The following is a 23,690-nucleotide window of genomic DNA, read 5'->3' as shown; positions in this document are numbered from 1 at the left end:
GGGTAATTAACGAGCTGTAATTAACGAGCTGTAATCATCGGCTTGGGGAGATTATCAAACTTTCCTTGGAGGAGTGGTGCTGCAGGATGGGTGAGGAGCAACGCCCCGGAGGGATCCGGCTGTTCCGGGGGGGTTCGGGGACGGGGTCCGGCTGTGGGGGGCTTGGAAAGGCTGGGATTGGGGAAAAACTGGGATTGGGGAAAGGTTGGGATTGGGGAAAGGCTGGGATTGGGGAAAGGCTGGGATTGGGGAAAAACTGGGATTGGGGAAAGGTTGGGATTGGGGAAAGGCTGGGATTGGGGAAAGGCTGGGATTGGGGAAAAACTGGGATTGGGGAAAGGTTGGGATTGGGGAAAGGCTGGGATTGGGGAAAGGCTGGGATTGGGGAAAGGTTGGGATTGGGGAAAAACTGGGATTGGGGAAAAAATGGGATTGGGGAAAAAATGGGATTGGGGAAAAACTGGGATTGGGGAAAGGTTGGGATTGGGGAAAGGCTGGGATTGGGGAAAGGCTGGGATTGGGGAAAGGCTGGGATTGGGGAAAGGCTGGGATTGGGGAAAAACTGGGATTGGGGAAAGGTTGGGATTGGGGAAAGGCTGGGATTGGGGAAAGGCTGGGATTGGGGAAAGGCTGGGATTGGGGAAAGGCTGGGATTGGGGAAAGGCTGGGATTGGGGAGAAACTGGGATTGGGGAAAAACTGGGATTGGGGAAAGGCTGGGATTGGGGAAAGGCTGGGATTGGGGAAAGGCTGGGATTGGGGAAAAAATGGGATTGGGGAAAAACTGGGATTGGGGAAAAACTGGGATTGGGGAAAGGCTGGGATTGGGGAGAAACTGGGATTGGGGAAAGGCTGGGACTGGGGAAAAAATGGGATTGGGGAGAAACTGGGATTGGGGAGAAACTGGGATTGGGGAAAGGCTGGTATTGGGGAGAAACTGGGATTGGGGAAAAACTGGGATTGGGGAAAGCCAAAGGCAGCCCCCCGGAGCAGGCTGCCCAAGCTCCCCGGGTGTGATGGACAGGCGGGATCCCGCCCGTCATGTGCCGCTTTCCCGGGACAAGCTGTAATTTGGGAGAAGCCGGGTGACTCCAAAGCCTCCTGTCCCTGAGCAGGGCACGTCGGAGCTGATGGCAGGTGGAGGAGGAAGAGAAGGGAGCTCAGGATCCACCCAAAACCTGCCGGTGTTTGGGGCTGGCTGGGATCCGCGGCGGCTCAGAACGGGCTGGGAGCGAGCTGCAAAACCCGCACAGTCCGGGAAGGTTTGGGCTCTGCGTGCCCCCCGCGCCCAGGGATGGGATCCCCTGGATTTTGGGGAGCACAGACATCCCAGTCCCCTGCGTCCCCTCCGTGCCCAGGGATGGGATCCCCTGGATTTTGGGGAGCTCAGCCGTCGCAGCAGCGCCGAGCTCCCCTCCCTGCGGATTACAGAGCGCCCCAATCCCGCTGCCCCGGCCTCGGGTGTGTTCCTGTCCGGCCCTCAGCCCAAACCAGCCCAGCAGGCTCGGGGCACGGCCCCAGCCCCTGCCCAGTGCAAACCAGTGCAACCAGCAGCCTGCAGTGGGGAGCCGGGCCCGCGGCTCCGCTGGGACGGGGCTGTGGGGCCGCTCCGCCATTCCGGCTGCAGCTCAGGGATCTCGGGGCTCGTGCTCCCCATGAGAGCCAACGCCATTCCCAGCAGGAGCCGGGGCTGTCGAGAGCAGGGTTTTATCCACAATCTCCAGCCAGTGAGGCCTGGGAGAGCCTGGAAGGGGCAGCGGCGTTCCCCGCTGGAGCATCCTGGCTGCTCCTCCAGGCTCCTCGGGGCACTGAAACTGTCCTGGGGCACGAGACTCGGAGCTGGGGGTGACTGCTGCGGTTAAAGCGGGAGGGAGCCCTTTCCTGGAGCCCTTTCCCCTTTCCTGGAGCCCTTTCCCCTTTCCTGGAGCTCTTTCCTGGAGCCCTTTCCCCTTTCCTGGAGCCCTTTCCTGGAGCCCTTTCCCCTTTCCTGGAGCCCTTTCCTGGAGCCCTTTTCCTTTTCCCGGAGCCCTTTTCCTTTTCCCAGAGCCCTTCCCAGAACCCTTTCCTGGACCCGTTTCTGTAGCCCCTTCCCGGAGCCCAGCTGGGCTCATCCCAGCAGTTCAACCCCCCAGGGAATTCCCTGCTCCCACAGCTGAGGACGTGCAGCTCGGTGCACTGGTGGCTCCGGCTCCTCTGAGCCCTGCTCAGCTCCCCTGGGCCTTTTCCTGCTACTCCCCACAGGAGTTTGGCTCTTCCCAGCCCTCTCCTTCCCATTCCCTGTCCCAAGCACATCCCACCGCGTTCCTGGGGACGAGCCATGTGGCACAGGGACACTCTGGAGCTGCTCCATCCCTGGGGATGAGCCGTGTGGCACAGGGACACTCTGGAGCTGCTCCATTCCCGGGGGACGAGCCGTGTGGCACAGGGACACTCTGGAGCTGCTCCATTCCCGGGGGACGAGCCGTGTGGCACAGGGACACTCTGGAGCTGCTCCATTCCCGGGGGACGAGCCGTGTGGCACAGGGACACTCTGGAGCTGCTCCATTCCCGGGGGACGAGCCGTGTGGCACAGGGACACTCTGGAGCTGCTCCATCCCCGGGGGATGAGCCGTGTGGCACAGGGACACTCTGGAGCTGCTCCATTCCCGGGGGACGAGCCGTGTGGCACAGGGACACTCTGGAGCTGCTCCATTCCCGGGGGACGAGCCGTGTGGCACAGGGACACTCTGGAGCTGCTCCATTCCCGGGGGATGAGCCGTGTGGTGCAGGGACACTCTGGAGCTGCTCCATCCCTGGGGATGAGCCGTGTGGCACAGGGACACTCTGGAGCTGCTCCATTCCCGGGGGATGAGCCGTGTGGCACAGGGACACTCTGGAGCTGCTCCATTCCCGGGGGACGAGCCGTGTGGCACAGGGACACTCTGGAGCTGCTCCCTCCATCCCCAGCAGGGAGGGATTTCCTCCCACTCCAGCCGGGTTTCCCTGCTCGCAGGCAGGGAAATCCTCCGGGATGGGATGGCCTGGAGAGGGATGGAGATGTGCGCTACCAACACCTTCCAGCAAAGGGGATCTTTCCCTCCATCCCCCTGAATTCGAGGTCCAAGCCAGGCACAGAGGAGTTTGGATTTCCTTGGGAAAGCTCTGGTTGTTGGCTGTCGGTGTTTTCCCCTTCCCTGCCTGCCCCATAACCAGTTCTCCCGGCCCCGTCCCTCCCGTCCCCGGGATGGTTGGGATGGGAAGGACCGACCTGAGCAAACATTTCCCTTTGTTCAGCTGTGCTCAGGCATGGCCCTGCCGCTGCAGCCGGGGCCGTGACTCACCCGCGCCGAGAGAGCCCGGCTGGAAAATTTGGGGTGTTTTAAAGAAAATGCCCGGTTTTAATGACAGCACTGTAATAACCCCAAACAACCGCCCTGCGCTGCCGGGGGAGCGGGAATGTTTAATGCATGAGCTGCGGGGTTTGAGATGGAGCCGGGAAGGAAGAGAAAGAGGAGGATAAACCCCAAACACGCACTGAGGAGCATCCAGCAGGGCTGGCTGTCACCTCGTGTCCCCCCTGGAGCCGCCCCGGGGCTGCCCTATCGCCTCCATCTCGGCTCGGAGGTGGAACCAGGGTCCCCTGGCCGAACCCCGTCATCCCGGGAAGGAGGAGTTACCTTCCCGAGCCTTTTAATCCAGTCCTGCTGGTTTCCCTGCACAGCCGGCGGAGCTCCCAGCCCGTGTGGCCGTGCCCGGCTCTCCATGGCCCCGCGTCACGTCGTGCCCATGTCCACCAGCCAGGCCGCCCGCGGCGTCTGCGTGCTGGGCACCGAGGTCTTCCTGGACACTCGCCGGTAAGGCCGGCACTGCAGCGTCCCGGTGTTTTCCATGGGATGGGCGTACTCAGGATTGGGGCATCCCGGGGTGTTCCATGGAACCGCCGGAATTTGGGATGGGTTTGCCTGGCATTGGGACATCCCGGTGTGTTCCATGGAGCCACCAGGATTTGGGATGGGTTTGCCTGGCATTGGGACATCCCGGGGTGTTCCATGGAACCGCCGGAATTTGGGATGGGTTTGCCTGGCATTGGGACATCCCAGTGTGTTCCATGGAGCTGCTGAGATTTGGGATGGGTTTGCTTGGCATTGGGGCATCCCAGGGTGTTCCATGGAGCCACCAGGATTTGGGATGGGTTTGCCTGGCACTGGGGGATCCCGGGGTGTTCCATGGAACTGCCGGAATTTGGGATGGGTTTGCCTGGCATTGGGGCGTCCTGGGGTGTTCCATGGAACCACCGGAATTTGGGATGGGTTTGCCTGGCATTGGGGCATCCCGGTGTGTTCCACGGAGCGACCAGGATTTGGGATGGGTTCGGAGGAGATACAGGTGGTGATAGACTCGGAGCTCGTCAGGAGTTCATCCAAGGGTTTGGAGGAACAGGTCCCGCTGGGTGTGCTTAGGGGATGATGCCCATGGGGAGCTGATCCAAGGTTCTGTTTTAGGGGATGATACCCCATGGGGACCTCACCCCGAAGTCTGGTTTTGGGGATGATGTCCCATGGGGACCTCACCCCAAAATCCTGGTTTTGGGGACGATATCCCACAGGGAGCTCATTTTCGGGTGATGTCCCACAAGGAGCTCATCCAAAGGCGAGACGCTGGCTCAAGGCGTCACAGCGGGACTGGGCCAGGATGATTTGGAGGCAAAGCCTGAGCACACCCTGGCTAAACCCGGGTCTATTTCTGGTTCTAAAAACATTGGGCAAGAGCAATTCAAGACGAGCAACTCGGAGCTAAAACGGGAGCAGGAATAAAACGTGTGGCTCAGGCAGAAAAAATCCATTGGCGGCCGTGCAGGGGCAGCGCCAGGAAAAGGGATTTTTCCAGAACTAAATAGGGGGTAGCTTTATTGGGCAGATAGGCGGCCGTCCCTGCCCTGCTGTCGCAGTGTCATTATTTAATAAATCACATTTATAATGACAGAGAGCGCAGGCCCGGCCGGTCGGCATCGCATCCGGGCAATTATTGGGATGGAGCACTGGAGCCGGGCCAGGATGTGCCATTGTCCCCTCAGAGGGTTTTGGCTGCTCTCAAACAGCCTCGTTTCCCCCTCATTCGGACGGCAATGTAGAAAACCCTTTATCAGCAATTTTTTGTCCTGCTTTTGGACTCAAAGCCCTCTCAGTCCTATTGAAACACGGAGCCAGAGCCCCCAAACGGGGTGATTTGGCTTCTTGGGAACAAATCTGAGCTGTGGCCCCAAACAGCAGATGATGGCTGCTCTTCCAGCTGAAAAACGGGATCATTTTAATCACCAGGGAGCACTGGCTGGGGGGAATTTGGTGACGGAGGCATCGGTTTGGTTTTGGGCTGTTTGGGGCAGAACGTGGAACTCGTTGGGAATCGGGCAGTGCTGCTGACGTGGGAGGGCCACAAATCCACCACAAATGGCCCCAAATCCGCAGGATCGTGGTATTCCCCGGATCCACGGCTTTGTGGGATGTTCTGGATGGGATCCAGCATCCCCCGGGTCCACGGCTTTGTGGGATGTTCTGGATGGGATCCAGCATCCCCCGGGTCCACGGCTTTGTGGGATGTTCCGGATGGGATCCAGCATTCCCCGGGTCCACGGCTTTGCGGGATGTTCTGGATGGGAAGCCAAGGAATGCCTTCATTTCCTCACAAGCTGCTGCAGGCACCGGGGACGCCGCGCCAAGAGCAACACCGGGGATAAATCGCTGCCGCGGCCGGGTTTTGATGTTGCATTTTTTATGTTCTCGCTGCTGAGGTTCCCACCTGGTTCCCCCGGGACGCAGCCGGGGGAGCCGGGAGCAGGTCGGAGCTGCCGGGATGGAGCGGCCGGGGCTGTAATGAGCAGGGAGCAGCACTTCAAAGGCTCCTGAGCGTGTCACGGAGCCGGGCGCGGGCACTGCACGCCCGGATCCCGGCTCCGCTCCAGCCCGAGCATCCCTCAGGTCACGGGATGGTCCCCCAACACCCAACTCCGCGCGTGGTTGGCGTGAAAATCATCCTGGCTCTTCCCCGCTTGGGGTTTTGTCACGGGATGCTGAAGTTCTGGGAATTTCTCGCTGTTGCGGAGGGAGGTTGGATGTGGGATAAACCACGGCCGGACGTGCCGGAGCTGCAGTGGGAGCTGGGCTTGCTCAACAGAGATCCCACGTGTGGAACTCCAGGGACCATTTCATCACCGGGAGTGGTCGCGGGGCCCTTCCCACCCGGTCGCGGCCGGGTGTAATTCCAGGTTTGGGGATTGGGTCTGTGACCTGAGGTTGCTCCGTTCCAGGTCCACCCCCTGGGGTGCCACGTCCTTTGACGTGCACGCCACGCCGGCAGTGACGGTGCACGTGATCCACAGCCCCACCACAAAGCCCACCACGGACTCCCGGTGGCCCCTAGACCCCGACATCGAGGTGGTGGTGACCATCGATGTCACCAGCAGGACCGTCGATGACAACCAGGTCAGCTGCTGTTCATGTGCTCAGACTGGGGAAAATCAGTGAAATTTCCGAGGAAAATCGAGGATTTCTGAGTAATGCTGACACCAGGGTGGTTTTTCACATGAAAAACTTGAGCCGAGTTGTGTAATTGGCACTGACGAGAAATGAAACCCAGAAGGAGAAGGTCCCGCTTGGTGGCCTCATGATGCCATCGTGACGGTTGCAAAAGTTGGTGCCAGGCTGCAAAAAATATCCCAAGTTTGGCTTTTTCCGTGCCCGATTTTGTGCTGAAGCTGGCACAGAGGGTTCTGATGAACTGTGATCAATGGGGAGCGACTGGGATGGACATCCCGGGGCCCGGCTGGGGGGGCAGGCAGGGGTTGGGTCGGTGATCCCTGCGGGGCCATTCCCAGCTCATTCTGTGATCCCGGGAGGGCGGAGATCCCACCAGCCTGGTGGGATTGGGGTCACAGTGTGGGGATGGAGATCCCACCAGACTGGTGGGACTGGGGTCGCAGTGTGGGGATGGAGATCCCACCAGCCCGGCGGGATGTGGGTCAGTGTGGGGATGGACGGAGATCCCACCAGCCCCATGGGATGTGGGTCAGTGTGGGGATGGACGGAGATCCCACCAGCCCGGCGGGATGTGGGTCACTGTGGGAATGGATGGAGATCCCACCAGCCCGGCGGGATGTGGGTCAGTGTGGGGACAGATGCAGATCCCACGAGCCCGGCGGGATGTGGGTCAGTGTGGGGCTGGATGGAGATCCCACCAGCCCGGCGGGATGTGGGTCAGTGTGGGGATGGATGGAGATCCCACCAGCCCGGCGGGATGTGGGTCAGTGTGGGGCTGGATGGAAATCCCACCAGCCCGGCGGGATGTGGGTCAGTGTGGGGATGGACGGAGATCCCACCAGCCCAGTGGGATGTGGGTCAGTGTGGGGATGGATGGAGATCCCACCAGCCCGGCGGGATGTGGGTCACTGTGGGGATGGACAGAGATCCCACCAGCCTGGCGGGATGTGGGTCACTGTGGGGATGGATGGAGATCCCACCAGCCTGGCGGGATGTGGGTCACTGTGGGGATGGACGGAGATCCCACCAGCCCAGTGGGATGTGGGTCACTGTGGGGATGGATGGAGATCCCACCAGCCTGGCGGGATGTGGGTCAGTGTGGAGATGTCTCTGCAGGTGAAGATCTCCTACTACGACCGTGAGGGCCGTGAGCTGGCGGTGGCCTGGCTGTACCTCACCTGTGTCGGTAGGTGCCCACCAAGGCTCCGTGAATTCTCTGCCCTCTTGGGATCTGGCTGGATCCACCAGGCCGGCATTCCTCGGGGGCCACAAGCAATAAAGCTTTGGGTGTTCACCGATGCTGACGAGCAAGAGGGAAATAATTAAAACGTGATTAATTAAACGCTGCCTTATATGGTGCGGGAGAGACGGAGGCCGGGCCGTGTCCCCACCCAGAGCGTGCACGGAGCATCCTCCTGTGCCTGCCAGGAGGTTCCTCTGGGAGAAAAGGATCCACGGGAGATCTCGCCCAGCTCCGGCCGGCGCCTCCTGCGCGGCAGCGAGGGGAGAGAATCGGCACCGAAGCGGTGCGTGACCTGTTTCAGGAGTTTAGGGTGAGGTGAATCATCCCCTCCAAACGCCCGCTCTCCCCTGCTCACCTCAAAGGGAGTCTAGACAACCGGTCTGGGTGCAGAAGATTCCACTTGGATGGATTAATTACCCTAAATTTGGGATTTTCTGAAGCGTTCACATGACAGTCAGACCCGTGTCCTCAAGTGGTGCCTGCGCCTCCCAAAATCGCCCCTGGAGAGGCTGAAGGTTTCCCATGCGGAGGTTCCTGATGGGCCCCGCTGGAGCCAACTGGGGCCGCCACTGGCCACAGGGATTTTGCCTTCCAAATGTTCATCTCTTGGTTAGATCTAGAGTTTCCCTCCCACGTCGCCCTCTCTGGCCCAAGGAGAACAACCTCTGCCTCAATCCCTGTGTTTTCCACACCTTGTGGATCCCATCCAGTGGAGGTTTTGGGTTAGGACTGAGGTGGGCTTGGGATGAGGTCACCGGTACTTCTCTGAGGCAGAAATCTGGGGCGAGAAGAGCTCTGTGAGGGAAAGTCCTACTCAGATTCCCTAGGGATTATTTGTGTGTTTGCTCAAGCGTGGTGAAAACCCGTTTTTGTGCCTCCACCGTGTTTTGGCTTTGTGGAAAACGGGACAGTCAATAGGAAATGGGTGAAAACGTGAAAAAATGCCCTGGAAACATAAAATCTGCCAGGAAAACGTAAAAAATACTATGAAAACGTAAAATCTGCCATGAAGCGGGGATGTCCCCTGCTGGGAGGAACCAAAATGAGAGGAGGCAGCTGGAGATCAAACAGGTAAAGTCATGGCAAAGCCGTTGGGTTGGATTTTCTTCTCCTGCTTTTGTTGGAATCATTGGGTCTGGAGCAGCGCTGGGGGGATGAGGTGGGGCTGGTGTGGGGTCACGGTGTCGAGGAGGAGCCCCGAAGGGCACCGAGAGCTCGTCCCCTGCCCATGGCTTCCTCCCCTCTCGCTGTTCCAGAGGTGTCCCTGGACGTGGACTGGAGCCGGAGCGGCCGCGTGAAAAGCAAGGGCAAGGACAAGGTGAGCGAGGAGAGCGTTGTGGGAGGGCGGATCCACGGCTGGCCTCTTCCTGGAAAATGTCCAGGAGGGACAGGGGCCTGGGTGGTGTCTGCATGAGGAAAACACCCGCCTCATCCTCAGCCCATTAATTGAGGAGGAAAAGGATTTAGTTTCCTATCCCACGCCAAAACTCCTGCGGCTGCAGCCTGGCCCTGAGGATCCTGCAGGATAAACTCGCGGCTTTTTCTTCCCCTTCTCATCCCTTTTTCCTCCCCTTCTCATCCCTTTTTCCTCCCTTCCTCTTCCCTTCCTCTTCCATTTCCTTTCTCTTTTCCTTTTCCTTCTTGGGCCCCAAAGGTGCCACTTGAATGAGCTGAGCAAACAGCCGGAGATTTCCCCCTTTGGCCACACATCTGCCCGTGCCCAGGCGCTTCAGCCGGCCTAATTAACCGCAGCCCAGCCAGGCTAATTAACCGCAGCCTGATCGGCGGCGCAAATTGGTTATCGAGATGGGCTGAGCTTCCAGAAATGCTGCAGCCGTGTCCAGGCGAGGCTGGAGGCACTTCAGGGAGATAAAATCTTGGAGCAGGCCCTGCTGGGAGCTGGCGCTGGGAACGGGCGGTTTGGAGCGGCGCTGCTGTCTCCTCGCCGTGCTGGGTTCTCCTCCCAGCCTGGGGCTTTCCTCGGCCCGGCACGAGGGAAATCCTGCTCCTGTCCCCCCGTGGTGCTTCTCCTCCAGGCCAAGTGGACGTGGGGCCCCGATGGACAAGGCGCCGTGCTGTTGGTCAACTGTGACCGGGACAGCCCCGGCGCGGGGGGCACGGACAGCGGCCAGGCGGACATACGGACCCCGGCAGGTGGGCTGTGACCCCGGGGGGGCTCCCCGGGGCCTTCCCCGCTGCCATCCCCTCCCTCCGTGTCCCCTGTGCCCCCCAGACCTGCAGGACATGTCAGTGATGCTGCTGCGGACCCAGGGACCCAGCGCCGTCTTCGCCGAGTACCCGGTGGTGCTGCACGTCGCCGAGAGCGACGCGGACAAAGTGCGCGTTTTCCACTCTGCCCGTGAGTACCTCCGCCTCCCCCGTCCCCCACATCCCTGCGTGACCCCGAGGTGAGCCAGCCCCACACGTTTTGTTCATTGGGGCGCCCCTGTTTGCTGTAGTCCCCCTTTCACCCCCAAAGCTCTTCTGCTGTTGCACAAGGTGGGGCTACGTGGGAAGACTCAAGGGGCAGAAGGCTCCCGAGAGGCTTTTCCCAACGAGCCTGCTGGAATTTTGACATTCCCGTGGCGCGGGATCCCCCACGTGGCTCCCGGCGCTGTTTAGGCTCGGGCAGGGATCCAAGCAGCCAGGCGGCCCGTCCCGTCGGGCAGCGCCCTTCGCCTTTGAACGGTTGGATCCCCAGCAGCTCTGCGCCGAAAATCAGGTCCAGGGAGCCAAGGGTGTCATTAGATCCTCAGCCGGAGCCACGCACCTTGAAAGGGCTGGAGCCGAGGGGACGGAGCCCTCTTTGTCCCGGGAAGATCGAGCGTGTTCCCCAGGGAGGAGGAGGAGGAGGAGGAGGAGGAGGAGGAGGGGGAGGAAGCGGCTCCCCTGCCCCCCTTGGGCAGGCAGCCACCTCCTCCTGCTGCTGCCCGCGGGTCCCCCTGGGGCAGGATGCTGAATTCCCGGTGGGAACCCGGGACTCTCCAGGCTGAATTCCCGGTGGCAATCCGGGGTTCTCCGGGCTGAATTCCCAGTGGCAATCCGGGGCTCCCCGGGCTGAATTCCCGGTGGGAACCCGGGGCTCCCCGGGCTGAATTCCCAGTGGCAATCCGGGGCTCCCCGGGCTGAATTCCCGGTGGGAACCCGGGGCTCCCCGGGCTGCTGAATTCCCGGTGGGAAGCCGGGGCTCCCCGCGCTGCTGACCTCGGCGTGGGACTCCGGGGTTCCCCAGGTGGCGATGCCCGCCCGCAGTACAAGCCGGTGCTCGGCCCGGAGCAGCTCTCGTACGTGCTGGAGCACGCCGGCCACGGGGACAGCACCTTCTACGTGGAGGGGCTGGCCTTCCCCGACAGGGGCTTCAGCGGCCTCGTGTCCTTCAGCGCCAGCCTGCTGGAGCTGCCCCACAAGGTACGGGGGGCCCGGGCCCGCCCAGCCCCGGCCGACCCCCCGCGCTGGGGCTCCCAAACTCCGTTTTGGCTCCGTCAGGACTCCCCGGGCACGCCGATCTTCACGGACACCGTGGTGTTCCGCGTGGCGCCCTGGATCATGACGCCCAACACGCAGCAGCCCCTGGAGGTGTTTGTGTGCAGGTGGGAGGGGTGTCCCCAGCGGGTCCTGCCCGGGGGGCTGGCCGGGGAGGAGGTCCTTCCTGGCCGTGGGCGGCTTAGTTGGGCCAGGCTGAGACATTCCCGGCTGGGGATGTTTGGGAAGGGAGCCAGCTGGAGCTGTGGGAGTCATTTCCATGCCAAGGAGAAAGGCTGGAGTTCCCCCTCCAGGTTCAATCCCATTCAGGAATGCTGCCCAGAGCATTTAAATCCCGAGGAAAAATGCTGGAAGACATTCCCCAGGTCCATTCCCATTCAGGAATGCTGCCCAGGGCATTTAAATCCCGAGGAGAAATGCTGGAGTTCCCCCTCCAGGTCCATTCCCATTCAGGAATGCTGCCCAGGGCGTTTAAATCCCAAAGAGGAATGCTGGAGTTCCCTCTCCAGGTCCATTCCCATTCAGGAGTGCTGCCCAGGGCGTTTAAATCCCGAGGAGAAATGCTGGAGTTCCCTCTCCAGGTCCATTCCCATGCAGGAATGTTGCCCAGGGCGTTTAAATCCCGAGGAGAAATGCTGGAGTTCCCTCTCCAGGTCCATTCCCATTCAGGAATGCTGCCCAGGGCGTTTAAATCCCAAGGAGAAATGCTGGAGTTCCCTCTCCAGGTCCATTCCCATTCAGGAATGCTGCCCAGGGCGTTTAAATCCCGAGGAGAAATGCTGGAGTTCCCCCTCCAGGTCCATTCCCATTCAGGAATGCTGCCCAGGGCGTTTAAATCCCGAGGAGAAATGCTGGAGTTCCCCCTCCAGGTCCATTCCCATTCAGGAATGCTGCCCAGGGCGTTTAAATCCCGAGGAGAAAGGCTGGAGTTCCCTCCCCAGCTCCAATCCCACACAGAAACGTCGCCCAGGGTGTCCAGGGATGAGGGACGGGCTGCGGGGTCGGTGTTCCGGGGGCACCCGTGCTCCCCCTGGCAGCCCCGGTCCCCGCTGTCCCCGCAGCATCAAGCAGGGCTCGGATTCCAACGCGGCTTTCCTGGAGGGGCTGCGGGCGCTGCTGAGCAAAGCCGGCTGCAAACTGACCGTGTGCTCGGAGCCGGACACGCGCAGCGACCGCTGGATCCAGGTCAGGATCGGCACCCGAGCGTCACCCCTGCGGGCCGGGCATGGAGCAGGGGACGGGCGCTGGGGCGCAGGGGATGCTGCCGGGGGGGGACGATGGCCAGGCCGGGCACCAGGGACACGGAGGGGCACCGGGAAAGGGACCTGCTCGGGACAGGGACCCCGTGGGGCTGGACAGGAGGGGACCCCAGGAGGACACCGTGGCTGTGTGTCACCTCATGGGGCTGTGCAGGAGGGGACTCCAGGAGGACACCGTGGCTGTGTGTCACCCCGTGGGGCTGTGCAGGAGGGGACCCCAGGAGGACACCGTGGCTGTGTGTCACCTCATGGGGCTGTGCAGGAGGGGACCCCAGGAGGACACCGTGGCTGTGTGTCACCCCGTGGGGCTGTGCAGGAGGGGACCCCAGGAGGACACCGTGGCTGTGGTGTCACCCCGTGGGGCTGGACAGGAGGGGACCCCAGGAGGACACCGTGGCTGTGGTGTCACCCCGTGGGGCTGTGCAGGAGGGGACTCCAGGAGGACACAGTGGCTGTGGTGTCACCCCGTGGGGCTGTGCAGGAGGGGACCCCAGGAGGACACAGTGGCTGTGTGTCACCTCATGGGGCTGGACAGGAGGGGACCCCAGGAGGACACCGTGGCTGTGGTGTCACCTCATGGGGCTGTGCAGGAGGGGACTCCAGGAGGACACCGTGGCTGTGGTGTCACCCCGTGGGGCTGTGCAGGAGGGGACTCCAGGAGGACACCGTGGCTGTGGTGTCACCTCATGGGGCTGTGCAGGAGGGGACTCCAGGAGGACACCGTGGCTGTGGTGTCACCCCGTGGGGCTGTGCAGGAGGGGACTCCAGGAGGACACCGTGGCTGTGGTGTCACCCCGTGGGGCTGTGCAGGAGGGGACCCCAGGAGGACACCGTGGCTGTGGTGTCACCCCGTGGGGCTCAACCCCGGTGGTTTAGGCTGGGCTTTGCCAGGCTCGCCCCGTTTCCTGCCCCACCCTCCCCACAGCCCTGGTGGAGACTCCTATCACCCTCCAGAGCCTTCCTCCTCCTCCTCTTCTCCTTCCCACAGGATGAGCTGGAGTTCGGCTACGTGGAAGCCCCCCACAAAACCTTCCCCGTGGTCTTCGACTCTCCCAGGAACAGAGGCCTGAAGGATTTTGCTTTCAAGAAGATCCTGGTGTGTCCTTTCGTTGACATCCCGCCTTTCCGCCCCAAAATCCCGGCACGGAGGTCTTTGACGCCTCTCCCCTCTTTTCCAGGGCCCGGATTTTGGCTACGTGACCCGGGAGCCCCCCGGGAAGAGCGTGACCAGCCTGGATTCCTTCGGGAACCTGGACGTGAGCCCGCCGGTGACGGTGCGGGGCAAGGAGTACCCGCTGGGGCGGATCCTCATCGGCAGCCCCCTGCCCTGGTGAGAATTCCCTCCCTCTGGAGCGCCCGAAACCCTCCCTCGAGGGAAGGGAACCTCTCGGAGGAAAAATCCCCACCGAATCGCAGATTTTACGGACAAGCCCCACGGCCGCTCCTCCAAGCCTCACAAAACCCGGCCGCCGCTCCTGTTGTCCCGTTTTCCCCCTTTTTTGCTCCAATCCCGCACTCCCGGGCTCGGATTTGTTCTCTTAGGAGGGAAGCGGGGGAACCCAGGAAAGGGTGAAATCCCGAATGACTGGAAATCGTTGTGCCCAGGGCAGGCGGTGCTTGGCAGCCCCGCGGGAACAAAGCTCCCTGCAGAGGACTCCACAAAGGAGCATTTTCCGGGAAAAACAACACCCGCGCCCAATCCCACCCCCTCCGATCCCAAAAACCCCACGGGACGCTCCCGTCCCAGCCAGGGGCTGGCGCTGCTTCCAGAGGCAGGGAAATGGGATTCGCCCAGCCCCACTGGGGCCGTAATTATCCCTCATTACCAGGGATTTAATTAACGCCTTCCCAGCCCGTTCTATCTTAGAAAACTTGGCCCTCGCACCAAAGTGAGGCGGGATTTGGGAATCACAGAGGTGGGAAAAACTCAGCCCAAAGGTGCCCGAGGGGAACAGGGCATGGAATGATCCCATCCCTGTGGATAGGTACGGCCCGGAGATGTATTTATGGAAAACACGGGGATTTATCCATGTATTTATCTCAAATACAGGGAGATGTGTTGATGTGTTTATCCAGTATAGGGATCTGGTAATATATATTTGTATTGAAATATTTCTGTAATGGAGGGATTTAGCAATATGTGTTCAGGTAATGTATACATGAGTGCACTTTCTATGTAATAGAGGGAAATATCAATGTATTTATCTAAAATACAGGGAGGTACGCTGATTTATTTATACAATATAGGGATCTAGAAATATATATTTATATAGATGTATTTATACAATATAAGGATCTAGCAATATATATTTATATAGATGTATTTATTCATTATAGGGATCTAGCGATATATATTTATATAGATGTATTTATATAACACAGGGATTCAGCAATATGTATTTATTCAGTATAGGAATCTAGCAATATATATTTATATAGATGTATTTATACATTATAGGGATTTAGCAATATATATTGATATAATGTGTGCATATAAAAGCACTTCACATATAACACAGGGCTGTGTTAATACATAACAGATATAATGACACATAATTGGGCTATTAGGAAGATAAATCTGTATTAAAGTAGAGCAATCTATAATTTATGTTATTATACGTATTTAACTATGTGGAGGTCTGTAATGTAGCTCAGGCCATTGCCAGCCTCTTCCCAGAAAAACAGGATAGAAAGGAGCCTTTGGGTGGCGTTTGGGGGGCGAATTTTGGCCAGGGGGATGAATTTTGGACAGGGGAGGGAATTTTGGGCAGGGGAACGAATTGTGGAAAGGGGAGGAAATTTCGGGCAGGGGAATGAACTTTGAGAAGGGGAGGGAATTTTGGGCAGGGGGGCAAATTTTGGGCAGGGGGAAGGAATTTTGGAAGGTGAAGGAATTTTGGGTGGGGGTGTGAATTTTGGGTAGGGGAATGAATTTTGGGCTGGGGAAGGAATTTTGGGCAGGGGGGGCAAATTTTGGGCAGGGGGAAGGAATTTAAGGCATGGGGGTGAATTTTGGGGAGGAGAAAGAATTTTGGGCAGGGGAGGGGATTTTAGGCTGGGGAATGAATTTCGGGCCGGGGAATGAATTTAGGGCCGGGGAGGGCATTTGGTGCCAGGGAGGGAATTTCGAGGAGGGGAAGGAATTTTGGCCCAGGGAATGAATTTAGGACAGGAGCGTGAATTCGGGGCCGGGGGATGAATTTGGTGCCGGGAATTTCGGAGAGGGGAATGAATTCAGGGCAGGGGCGTGAATTTGAGGCCGGGGGATGAATTTGGTGCCGGGAATTTCGGAGAGGGGAATGAATTCAGGGCAGGGGGGTGAATTCGGGCCCGGGGGGTGAATTGGGTGCCGGGGAGGGGAGGGAAGGGGGCGCGGGCGGTGCCCACCCCGCTGTCCCCGCAGGGCGTCGGGCCGCAGGATGTGCCGCGCCGTGCGGGATTTCCTGTTCGCGCAGAAGGTGCAGGCGCCGCTCGAGGTCTACTCGGAGTGGCTCAGCGTGGGACACGTGGACGAGTTCCTCACCTTCGTCCCCGCCCTCGACAGGAAGGTGCCGACCCCGGAGCCTCCCCGGGGCTCTTCACAGCACCCCCAAATTCCCCTTTCCACCTCTTGGTCCTTCCGGGGCTCGGCGGGAAGGAGCCCCTTTGGGGCGGCCCAGGGATGGATTTGGGATCCCCGTGGGCATCCCACAGCCCAGGGATGGATTTGGGATCCCCGTGGGCATCCCGCAGCCCAGGGATGGATTTGGGATCCCCGTGGGCATCCCGCAGCCCAGGGATGGATTTGGGATCCCCGTGGGCATCCCGCAGCCCAGGGATGGATTTGGGATCCCCGTGGGCATCCCACAGCCCAGGGATGGATTTGGGATCCCCGTGGGCATCCCACAGCCCAGGGATGGATTTGGGATCTGCATGGACATCCCACAGCCCAGGGATGGATTTGGGATCCCCGTGGGCATCCCACAGCCCAGGGATGGATTTGGGATCCCCGTGGTGCCTCCCAGCTGGGCTCTGGGGTGTTTTATCGCCCCACAGCCAGGGGTGACCCCGGGCTCTGTCCCGCAGGGATTCCGGCTGCTCCTGGCCAGTCCCAACGCCTGCTACAAACTCTTCAAGGAGAAGCAGCAGCAGGGCCACGGGGAGGCCACGCAGTTCATTGGTGAGGGCTGGCAGAGGACATCCCCCGCGGTGGCATTCCTGGTGTCCATCCCTGCTGTCCCCTCCCACTGTCCATCCTCACCGTCCATTCCTGCTGTCCCTTCCCTGTCCATCCCAGTGTCCATCCCCACTGTCCATCCCCACTGTCCATCCCCACTGTCCATCCCCACTGTCCATCCTCACCATCCCTTCTCGCTGTCCCTTCCCTATCCATCTCATTGTCCCTTTCCGTTGTCCCTTCCCTGTCCGTCCCAGTGTCCATCCCAGTGTCCACCCCTGCTGTCCATCCCTCTGTCCATCCTACTGTCCATCCCAGTGTCCATCCCTCTGTCCATCCCTCTGTCCATCCCTCTGACCATCCCTCTGTCCATCCCTCTGTCCATCCCCGCTGTCCATCCCTCTGTCCATCCCTCTGTCCATCCCACTGTCCATCCCTCTGTCCATCCCCGCTGTCCATCCCCGCTGTCCATCCCTCTGTCCATCCCACTGTCCATCCCACTGTCCATCCCCTCTGTCCATCCCTCTGTCCATCCCTCTGTCCATCCCACTGTCCATCCCTCTGTCCATCCCTCTGTCCATCCCCACTGTCCATCCCTCTGTCCATCCCACTGTCCATCCCCACTGTCCATCCCTCTGTCCATCCCTCTGTCCATCCCCGCTGTCCATCCCCGCTGTCCATCCCTCTGTCCATCCCTCTGTCCATCCCTCTGTCCATCCCCACTGTCCATCCCTCTGTCCATCCCTCTGTCCATCCCTCTGTCCATCCCTCTGTCCATCCCCACTGTCCATCCCTCTGTCCATCCCTCTGTCCATCCCACTGTCCATCCCGCTGTCCATCCCTCTGTCCATCCCCGCTGTCCATCCCTCTTTCCATCCCCGCTGTCCATCCCTCTGTCCATCCCCACTGTCCATCCCTCTGTCCATCCCCACTGTCCATCCCTCTGTCCATCCCTCTGTCCATCCCTCTGTCCATCCCTCTGTCCATCCCAGTGTCCATCCCTCTGTCCATCCCTCTGTCCATCCCTCTGTCCATCCCTCTGTCCATCCCTCTGTCCATCCCGCTGTCCATCCCTCTGTCCATCCCACTGTCCATCCCTCTGTCCATCCCTCTGTCCATCCCTCTGTCCATCCCAGTGTCCATCCCTCTGTCCATCCCTCTGTCCATCCCTCTGTCCATCCCACTGTCCATCCCCACTGTCCATCCCCACTGTCCATCCCCACTGTCCATCCCCACTGTCCATCCTCACCATCCCTTCTCGCTGTCCCTTCCCTATCCATCTCATTGTCCCTTTCCGTTGTCCCTTCCCTGTCCGTCCCAGTGTCCATCCCAGTGTCCACCCCTGCTGTCCATCCCTCTGTCCATCCTACTGTCCATCCCAGTGTCCATCCCTCTGTCCATCCCTCTGTCCATCCCTCTGTCCATCCCTCTGTCCATCCCTCTGTCCATCCCCGCTGTCCATCCCCACTGTCCATCCCTCTGTCCATCCCTCTGTCCATCCCAGTGTCCATCCCTCTGTCCATCCCTCTGTCCATCCCTCTGTCCATCCCTCTGTCCATCCCTCTGTCCATCCCTCTGTCCATCCCCGCTGTCCATCCCTCTGTCCATCCCACTGTCCATCCCTCTGTCCATCCCCGCTGTCCATCCCCGCTGTCCATCCCTCTGTCCATCCCTCTGTCCATCCCACTGTCCATCCCACTGTCCATCCCCGCTGTCCATCCCACTGTCCATCCCTCTGTCCATCCCTCTGTCCATCCCTCTGTCCATCCCTCTGTCCATCCCCGCTGTCCATCCCTCTGTCCATCCCTCTGTCCATCCCACTGTCCATCCCTCTGTCCATCCCCGCTGTCCATCCCCGCTGTCCATCCCTCTGTCCATCCCACTGTCCATCCCACTGTCCATCCCCTCTGTCCATCCCTCTGTCCATCCCTCTGTCCATCCCACTGTCCATCCCTCTGTCCATCCCTCTGTCCATCCCCACTGTCCATCCCTCTGTCCATCCCACTGTCCATCCCCACTGTCCATCCCTCTGTCCATCCCTCTGTCCATCCCCGCTGTCCATCCCCGCTGTCCATCCCTCTGTCCATCCCTCTGTCCATCCCTCTGTCCATCCCCACTGTCCATCCCTCTGTCCATCCCTCTGTCCATCCCTCTGTCCATCCCTCTGTCCATCCCCACTGTCCATCCCTCTGTCCATCCCTCTGTCCATCCCACTGTCCATCCCGCTGTCCATCCCTCTGTCCATCCCCGCTGTCCATCCCTCTTTCCATCCCCGCTGTCCATCCCTCTGTCCATCCCCACTGTCCATCCCTCTGTCCATCCCCACTGTCCATCCCTCTGTCCATCCCTCTGTCCATCCCTCTGTCCATCCCTCTGTCCATCCCAGTGTCCATCCCTCTGTCCATCCCTCTGTCCATCCCTCTGTCCATCCCTCTGTCCATCCCTCTGTCCATCCCGCTGTCCATCCCTCTGTCCATCCCACTGTCCATCCCTCTGTCCATCCCTCTGTCCATCCCTCTGTCCATCCCAGTGTCCATCCCTCTGTCCATCCCTCTGTCCATCCCTCTGTCCATCCCACTGTCCATCCCCACTGTCCATCCCCACTGTCCATCCCCACTGTCCATCCCCACTGTCCATCCCCACTGTCCATCCTCACCATCCCTTCTCGCTGTCCCTTCCCTATCCATCTCATTGTCCCTTTCCGTTGTCCCTTCCCTGTCCGTCCCAGTGTCCATCCCAGTGTCCACCCCTGCTGTCCATCCCTCTGTCCATCCTACTGTCCATCCCAGTGTCCATCCCTCTGTCCATCCCTCTGTCCATCCCTCTGTCCATCCCTCTGTCCATCCCTCTGTCCATCCCCGCTGTCCATCCCCACTGTCCATCCCTCTGTCCATCCCTCTGTCCATCCCAGTGTCCATCCCTCTGTCCATCCCTCTGTCCATCCCTCTGTCCATCCCTCTGTCCATCCCTCTGTCCATCCCTCTGTCCATCCCCGCTGTCCATCCCTCTGTCCATCCCACTGTCCATCCCTCTGTCCATCCCCGCTGTCCATCCCCGCTGTCCATCCCTCTGTCCATCCCTCTGTCCATCCCACTGTCCATCCCACTGTCCATCCCCGCTGTCCATCCCACTGTCCATCCCTCTGTCCATCCCTCTGTCCATCCCTCTGTCCATCCCAGTGTCCATCCCTCTGTCCATCCCTCTGTCCATCCCTCTGTCCATCCCTCTGTCCATCCCTCTGTCCATCCCGCTGTCCATCCCTCTGTCCATCCCACTGTCCATCCCTCTTTCCATCCCCGCTGTCCATCCCTCTGTCCATCCCCACTGTCCATCCCTCTGTCCATCCCCACTGTCCATCCCTCTGTCCATCCCTCTGTCCATCCCTCTGTCCATCCCTCTGTCCATCCCAGTGTCCATCCCTCTGTCCATCCCTCTGTCCATCCCTCTGTCCATCCCTCTGTCCATCCCTCTGTCCATCCCGCTGTCCATCCCTCTGTCCATCCCACTGTCCATCCCTCTGTCCATCCCTCTGTCCATCCCTCTGTCCATCCCTCTGTCCATCCCTCTGTCCATCCCTCTGTCCATCCCACTGTCCATCCCCACTGTCCATCCCCACTGTCCATCCTCACCATCCCTTCTCGCTGTCCCTTCCCTATCCATCTCATTGTCCCTTTCCGTTGTCCCTTCCCTGTCCGTCCCAGTGTCCATCCCAGTGTCCACCCCTGCTGTCCATCCCTCTGTCCATCCTACTGTCCATCCCAGTGTCCATCCCTCTGTCCATCCCTCTGTCCATCCCTCTGTCCATCCCTCTGTCCATCCCTCTGTCCATCCCCGCTGTCCATCCCCACTGTCCATCCCTCTGTCCATCCCTCTGTCCATCCCAGTGTCCATCCCTCTGTCCATCCCTCTGTCCATCCCTCTGTCCATCCCTCTGTCCATCCCTCTGTCCATCCCTCTGTCCATCCCCGCTGTCCATCCCTCTGTCCATCCCACTGTCCATCCCTCTGTCCATCCCCGCTGTCCATCCCCACTGTCCATCCCTCTGTCCATCCCCGCTGTCCATCCCTCTGTCCATCCCTCTGTCCATCCCACTGTCCATCCCTCTGTCCATCCCCGCTGTCCATCCCCGCTGTCCATCCCACTGTCCATCCCTCTGTCCATCCCTCTGTCCATCCCTCTGTCCATCCCCACTGTCCATCCCTCTGTCCATCCCCGCTGTCCATCCCACTGTCCATCCCTCTGTCCATCCCTCTGTCCATCCCTCTGTCCATCCCCGCTGTCCATCCCCGCTGTCCATCCCTCTGTCCATCCCTCTGTCCATCCCACTGTCCATCCCACTGTCCATCCCCGCTGTCCATCCCACTGTCCATCCCTCTGTCCATCCCACTGTCCATCCCACTGTCCATCCCCGCTGTCCATCCCACTGTCCATCCCTCTGTCCATCCCTCTGTCCATCCCTCTGTCCATCCCACTGTCCATCCCTCTGTCCATCCCTCTGTCCATCCCCACTGTCCATCCCTCTGTCCATCCCACTGTCCATCCCCACTGTCCATCCCTCTGTCCATCCCTCTGTCCATCCCCGCTGTCCATCCCTCTGTCCATCCCTCTGTCCATCCCTCTGTCCATCCCCACTGTCCATCCCTCTGTCCATCCCTCTGTCCATCCCCGCTGTCCATCCCTCTGTCCATCCCTCTGTCCATCCCTCTGTCCATCCCGCTGTCCATCCCTCTGTCCATCCCCGCTGTCCATCCCCGCTGTCCATCCCTCTGTCCATCCCCGCTGTCCATCCCTCTGTCCATCCCTCTGTCCATCCCTCTGTCCATCCCCACTGTCCATCCCTCTGTCCATCCCCGCTGTCCATCCCCGCTGTCCATCCCTCTGTCCATCCCCGCTGTCCATCCCTCTGTCCATCCCTCTGTCCATCCCTCTGTCCACCCCACTGTCCATCCCTCTGTCCATCCCTCTGTCCATCCCTCTGTCCACCCCACTGTCCATCCCTCTGTCCATCCCACTGTCCATCCCACTGTCCATCCCTCTGTCCATCCCTCTGTCCATCCCACTGTCCATCCCTCTGTCCACCCCACTGTCCATCCCACTGTCCATCCCTCTGTCCATCCCTCTGTCCATCCCACTGTCCATCCCTCTGTCCATCCCTCTGTCCATCCCTCTGTCCATCCCTCTGTCCATCCCCACTGTCCATCCCTCTGTCCATCCCTCTGTCCATCCCTCTGTCCATCCCCACTGTCCATCCCTCTGTCCATCCCTCTGTCCATCCCTCTGTCCATCCCCTGTCCCTCACTGCTCCCACCCCCCCAGGGCTGAAGGGCATTGAGAAGAAAAGCATCGATGAGATCCTGGCGGACGAGTCCCTGCGGAGCGACAACCGGCACGTGCAGGTGGCTCCGGGACCCCGGATCCGGCGCATTCCCTCTCCATTCCAGGGGCATTCCCTCTCCATTCCAGGGGCATTCCCTCTCCATTCCAGGGGCATTCCCTCTCCATTCCGGGGGCATTCCCTCTCCATTCCAGGGGCATTCCCTCTCCATTCCAGGGGCATTCCCTCTCCATTCCGGGGGCATTCCCTCTCCATTCCAGGGGCATTCCCTCTCCATTCCAGGGGTGTTCCCTCTCCATTCCAGGGGCGTTCCCTCTCCATTCCAGGGGCGTTCCCTCTCCATTCCAGGGGTGTTCCCTCTCCATTCCAGGGGCATTCCCTCTCCATTCCGGGGGCGTTCCCTCTCCATTCCAGGGGCGTTCCCTCTCCATTCCAGGGGTGTTCCCTCTCCATTCCAGGGGTGTTCCCTCTCCTCCATTCCAGGGGGGGTTCCTGGGTGCCGGGAGGGGATTTGGGGGTCCTGGGGAATGGCCGGAGCCGGTGAGGAGAGGGAGATGCCCCGAGGGACCCCGAGGTGGCAGCTGAGGGGAAAGAGAGGATGGGGCGGGCTGGGAGGCGTCCCCAGGGATGGGGTGGGAGGTTATTCCCGGGGATGGGGTGGGATCCAGCGGGATGGGATTCGGAGGGCCGGGATGGCAGTTCCACGTCCTTCCCGCAGCGCTGCATCGACTGGAACCGCGACCTGCTGAAGCAGGAGCTGGGGCTGAGCGAGCAGGACATCGTGGACATCCCGCAGCTCTTCATCCTGAAAGGCTCCCGCGCCGACGCGCTGTTCCCGGACATGGTGAGACCCCGACCCCGCAACCCCGCCCCGATCCCGACCCCCTGGGATCGATCCCCGCTGGAATCTGGGCGCTGCAGGTGAACATGCTGGTGCTGGGCCGGCACCTGGGCATCCCCAAGCCCTTCGGGCCCGTGGTGGGCGGGCGCTGCTGCCTGGAGCAGCGTGTGCGGGAGCTGCTGGAGCCGCTGGGCCTCTCCTGCACCTTCATCGACGACTTCTTCTCCTACCACGTCCTGTCGGGGGACGTCCACTGCGGCACCAACGTGCGCCGCAAGCCCTTCGCCTTCAAGTGGTGGCACGTGGTGCCCTGACCCCCCTGGCGCTGCAGGGAAAGGTGCATTTCCTGCAGCCCGGGGGGAAGGTGCATTTCCTGCGCCGGAAAAGCACCGACGGCACGGGTTTGGCCAATAAAGCTTCGCGGACGCTGAGGGGGCAGCGCGTCCCCGTCTCTCGTCCTTCCTTCCTCCGCTCCCGGTGTGACAGTGTCCTTTGGCGCCTGGGTTTGGGCACAGGGGTTTGGGGTGGGGGGGCTGCTCGGGGGGCTGCGGGCCCCGTCCCACGGCCGCGGGGTCGCGGAGCCCCCGCTCGCGGCTTTGCAGCTGAAAACAGCCGCGGACTCCCCGGGTCAGCCGCAGTATCGCTTCCTGCTGGGGAAGCCGGTTCTCAGCCCGCAGGAACCTCCGCTGCCCTCCTCGGGACCTTTTCACGCCTTCTCCAGGAGAGACCGTCCGTGTCCCTCAGCTCTTTGTCTCCACCGGAGCGCGACACTTCCCCGTGCCCGCCCGGCACCGTCCTGGCACCGCCCCGGGAACCGAAACCCGCGCGGTGCCCCGGGCCCGGCCCGGCCCGGCCCGGCCCG

At 60.7% G+C, this 23,690-nt stretch overlaps 1 protein-coding gene across 1 annotated transcript; it reads left to right on the top strand.

Annotated features, from left to right (window-relative positions):
* Nucleotides 1–3,725: 3,725 nt before the first annotated feature.
* LOC136300637 (protein-arginine deiminase type-1-like) lies at nucleotides 3,726–23,300 on the top strand. The gene is made up of 16 exons (XM_066203145.1): nucleotides 3,726–3,832; nucleotides 6,283–6,457; nucleotides 7,628–7,697; nucleotides 9,011–9,072; nucleotides 9,791–9,908; nucleotides 9,988–10,113; nucleotides 10,987–11,162; nucleotides 11,241–11,344; nucleotides 12,299–12,422; nucleotides 13,485–13,592; nucleotides 13,675–13,826; nucleotides 15,900–16,044; nucleotides 16,562–16,655; nucleotides 21,969–22,048; nucleotides 22,706–22,831; nucleotides 22,909–23,300. The coding sequence occupies exons 1-16, from the start codon at nucleotides 3,741–3,743 to the stop codon at nucleotides 23,140–23,142; spliced, it is 1,986 nt and encodes a 661-aa protein (XP_066059242.1). The 5' UTR covers nucleotides 3,726–3,740; the 3' UTR covers nucleotides 23,143–23,300.
* Nucleotides 23,301–23,690: the final 390 nt, after the last annotated feature.

This window comes from Chamaea fasciata, unplaced genomic scaffold, assembly GCF_029207755.1.
Source record: "Chamaea fasciata isolate MVZ Bird 193981 ecotype frontalis unplaced genomic scaffold, bChaFas1.0.hap1 SCAF_23, whole genome shotgun sequence".
NCBI lineage: Eukaryota > Metazoa > Chordata > Aves > Passeriformes > Sylviidae > Chamaea > Chamaea fasciata.
This window is presented reverse-complemented; position numbering and strand designations above follow the sequence as displayed.

Excerpts from the sequence above, each read along its gene's own strand:
- LOC136300637 (XM_066203145.1), top strand. The coding sequence starts at position 3,741 with ATGGCCCCGCGTCACGTCGTGCCCATGTCCACCAGCCAGGCCGCCCGC. Across the intron at positions 13,827-15,899 it reads ATCGGCAGCCCCCTGCCCTG|GGCGTCGGGCCGCAGGATGT; the intron begins GTGAGAATTCCC and ends CTGTCCCCGCAG. Across the intron at positions 22,049-22,705 it reads GCGACAACCGGCACGTGCAG|CGCTGCATCGACTGGAACCG; the intron begins GTGGCTCCGGGA and ends TCCTTCCCGCAG.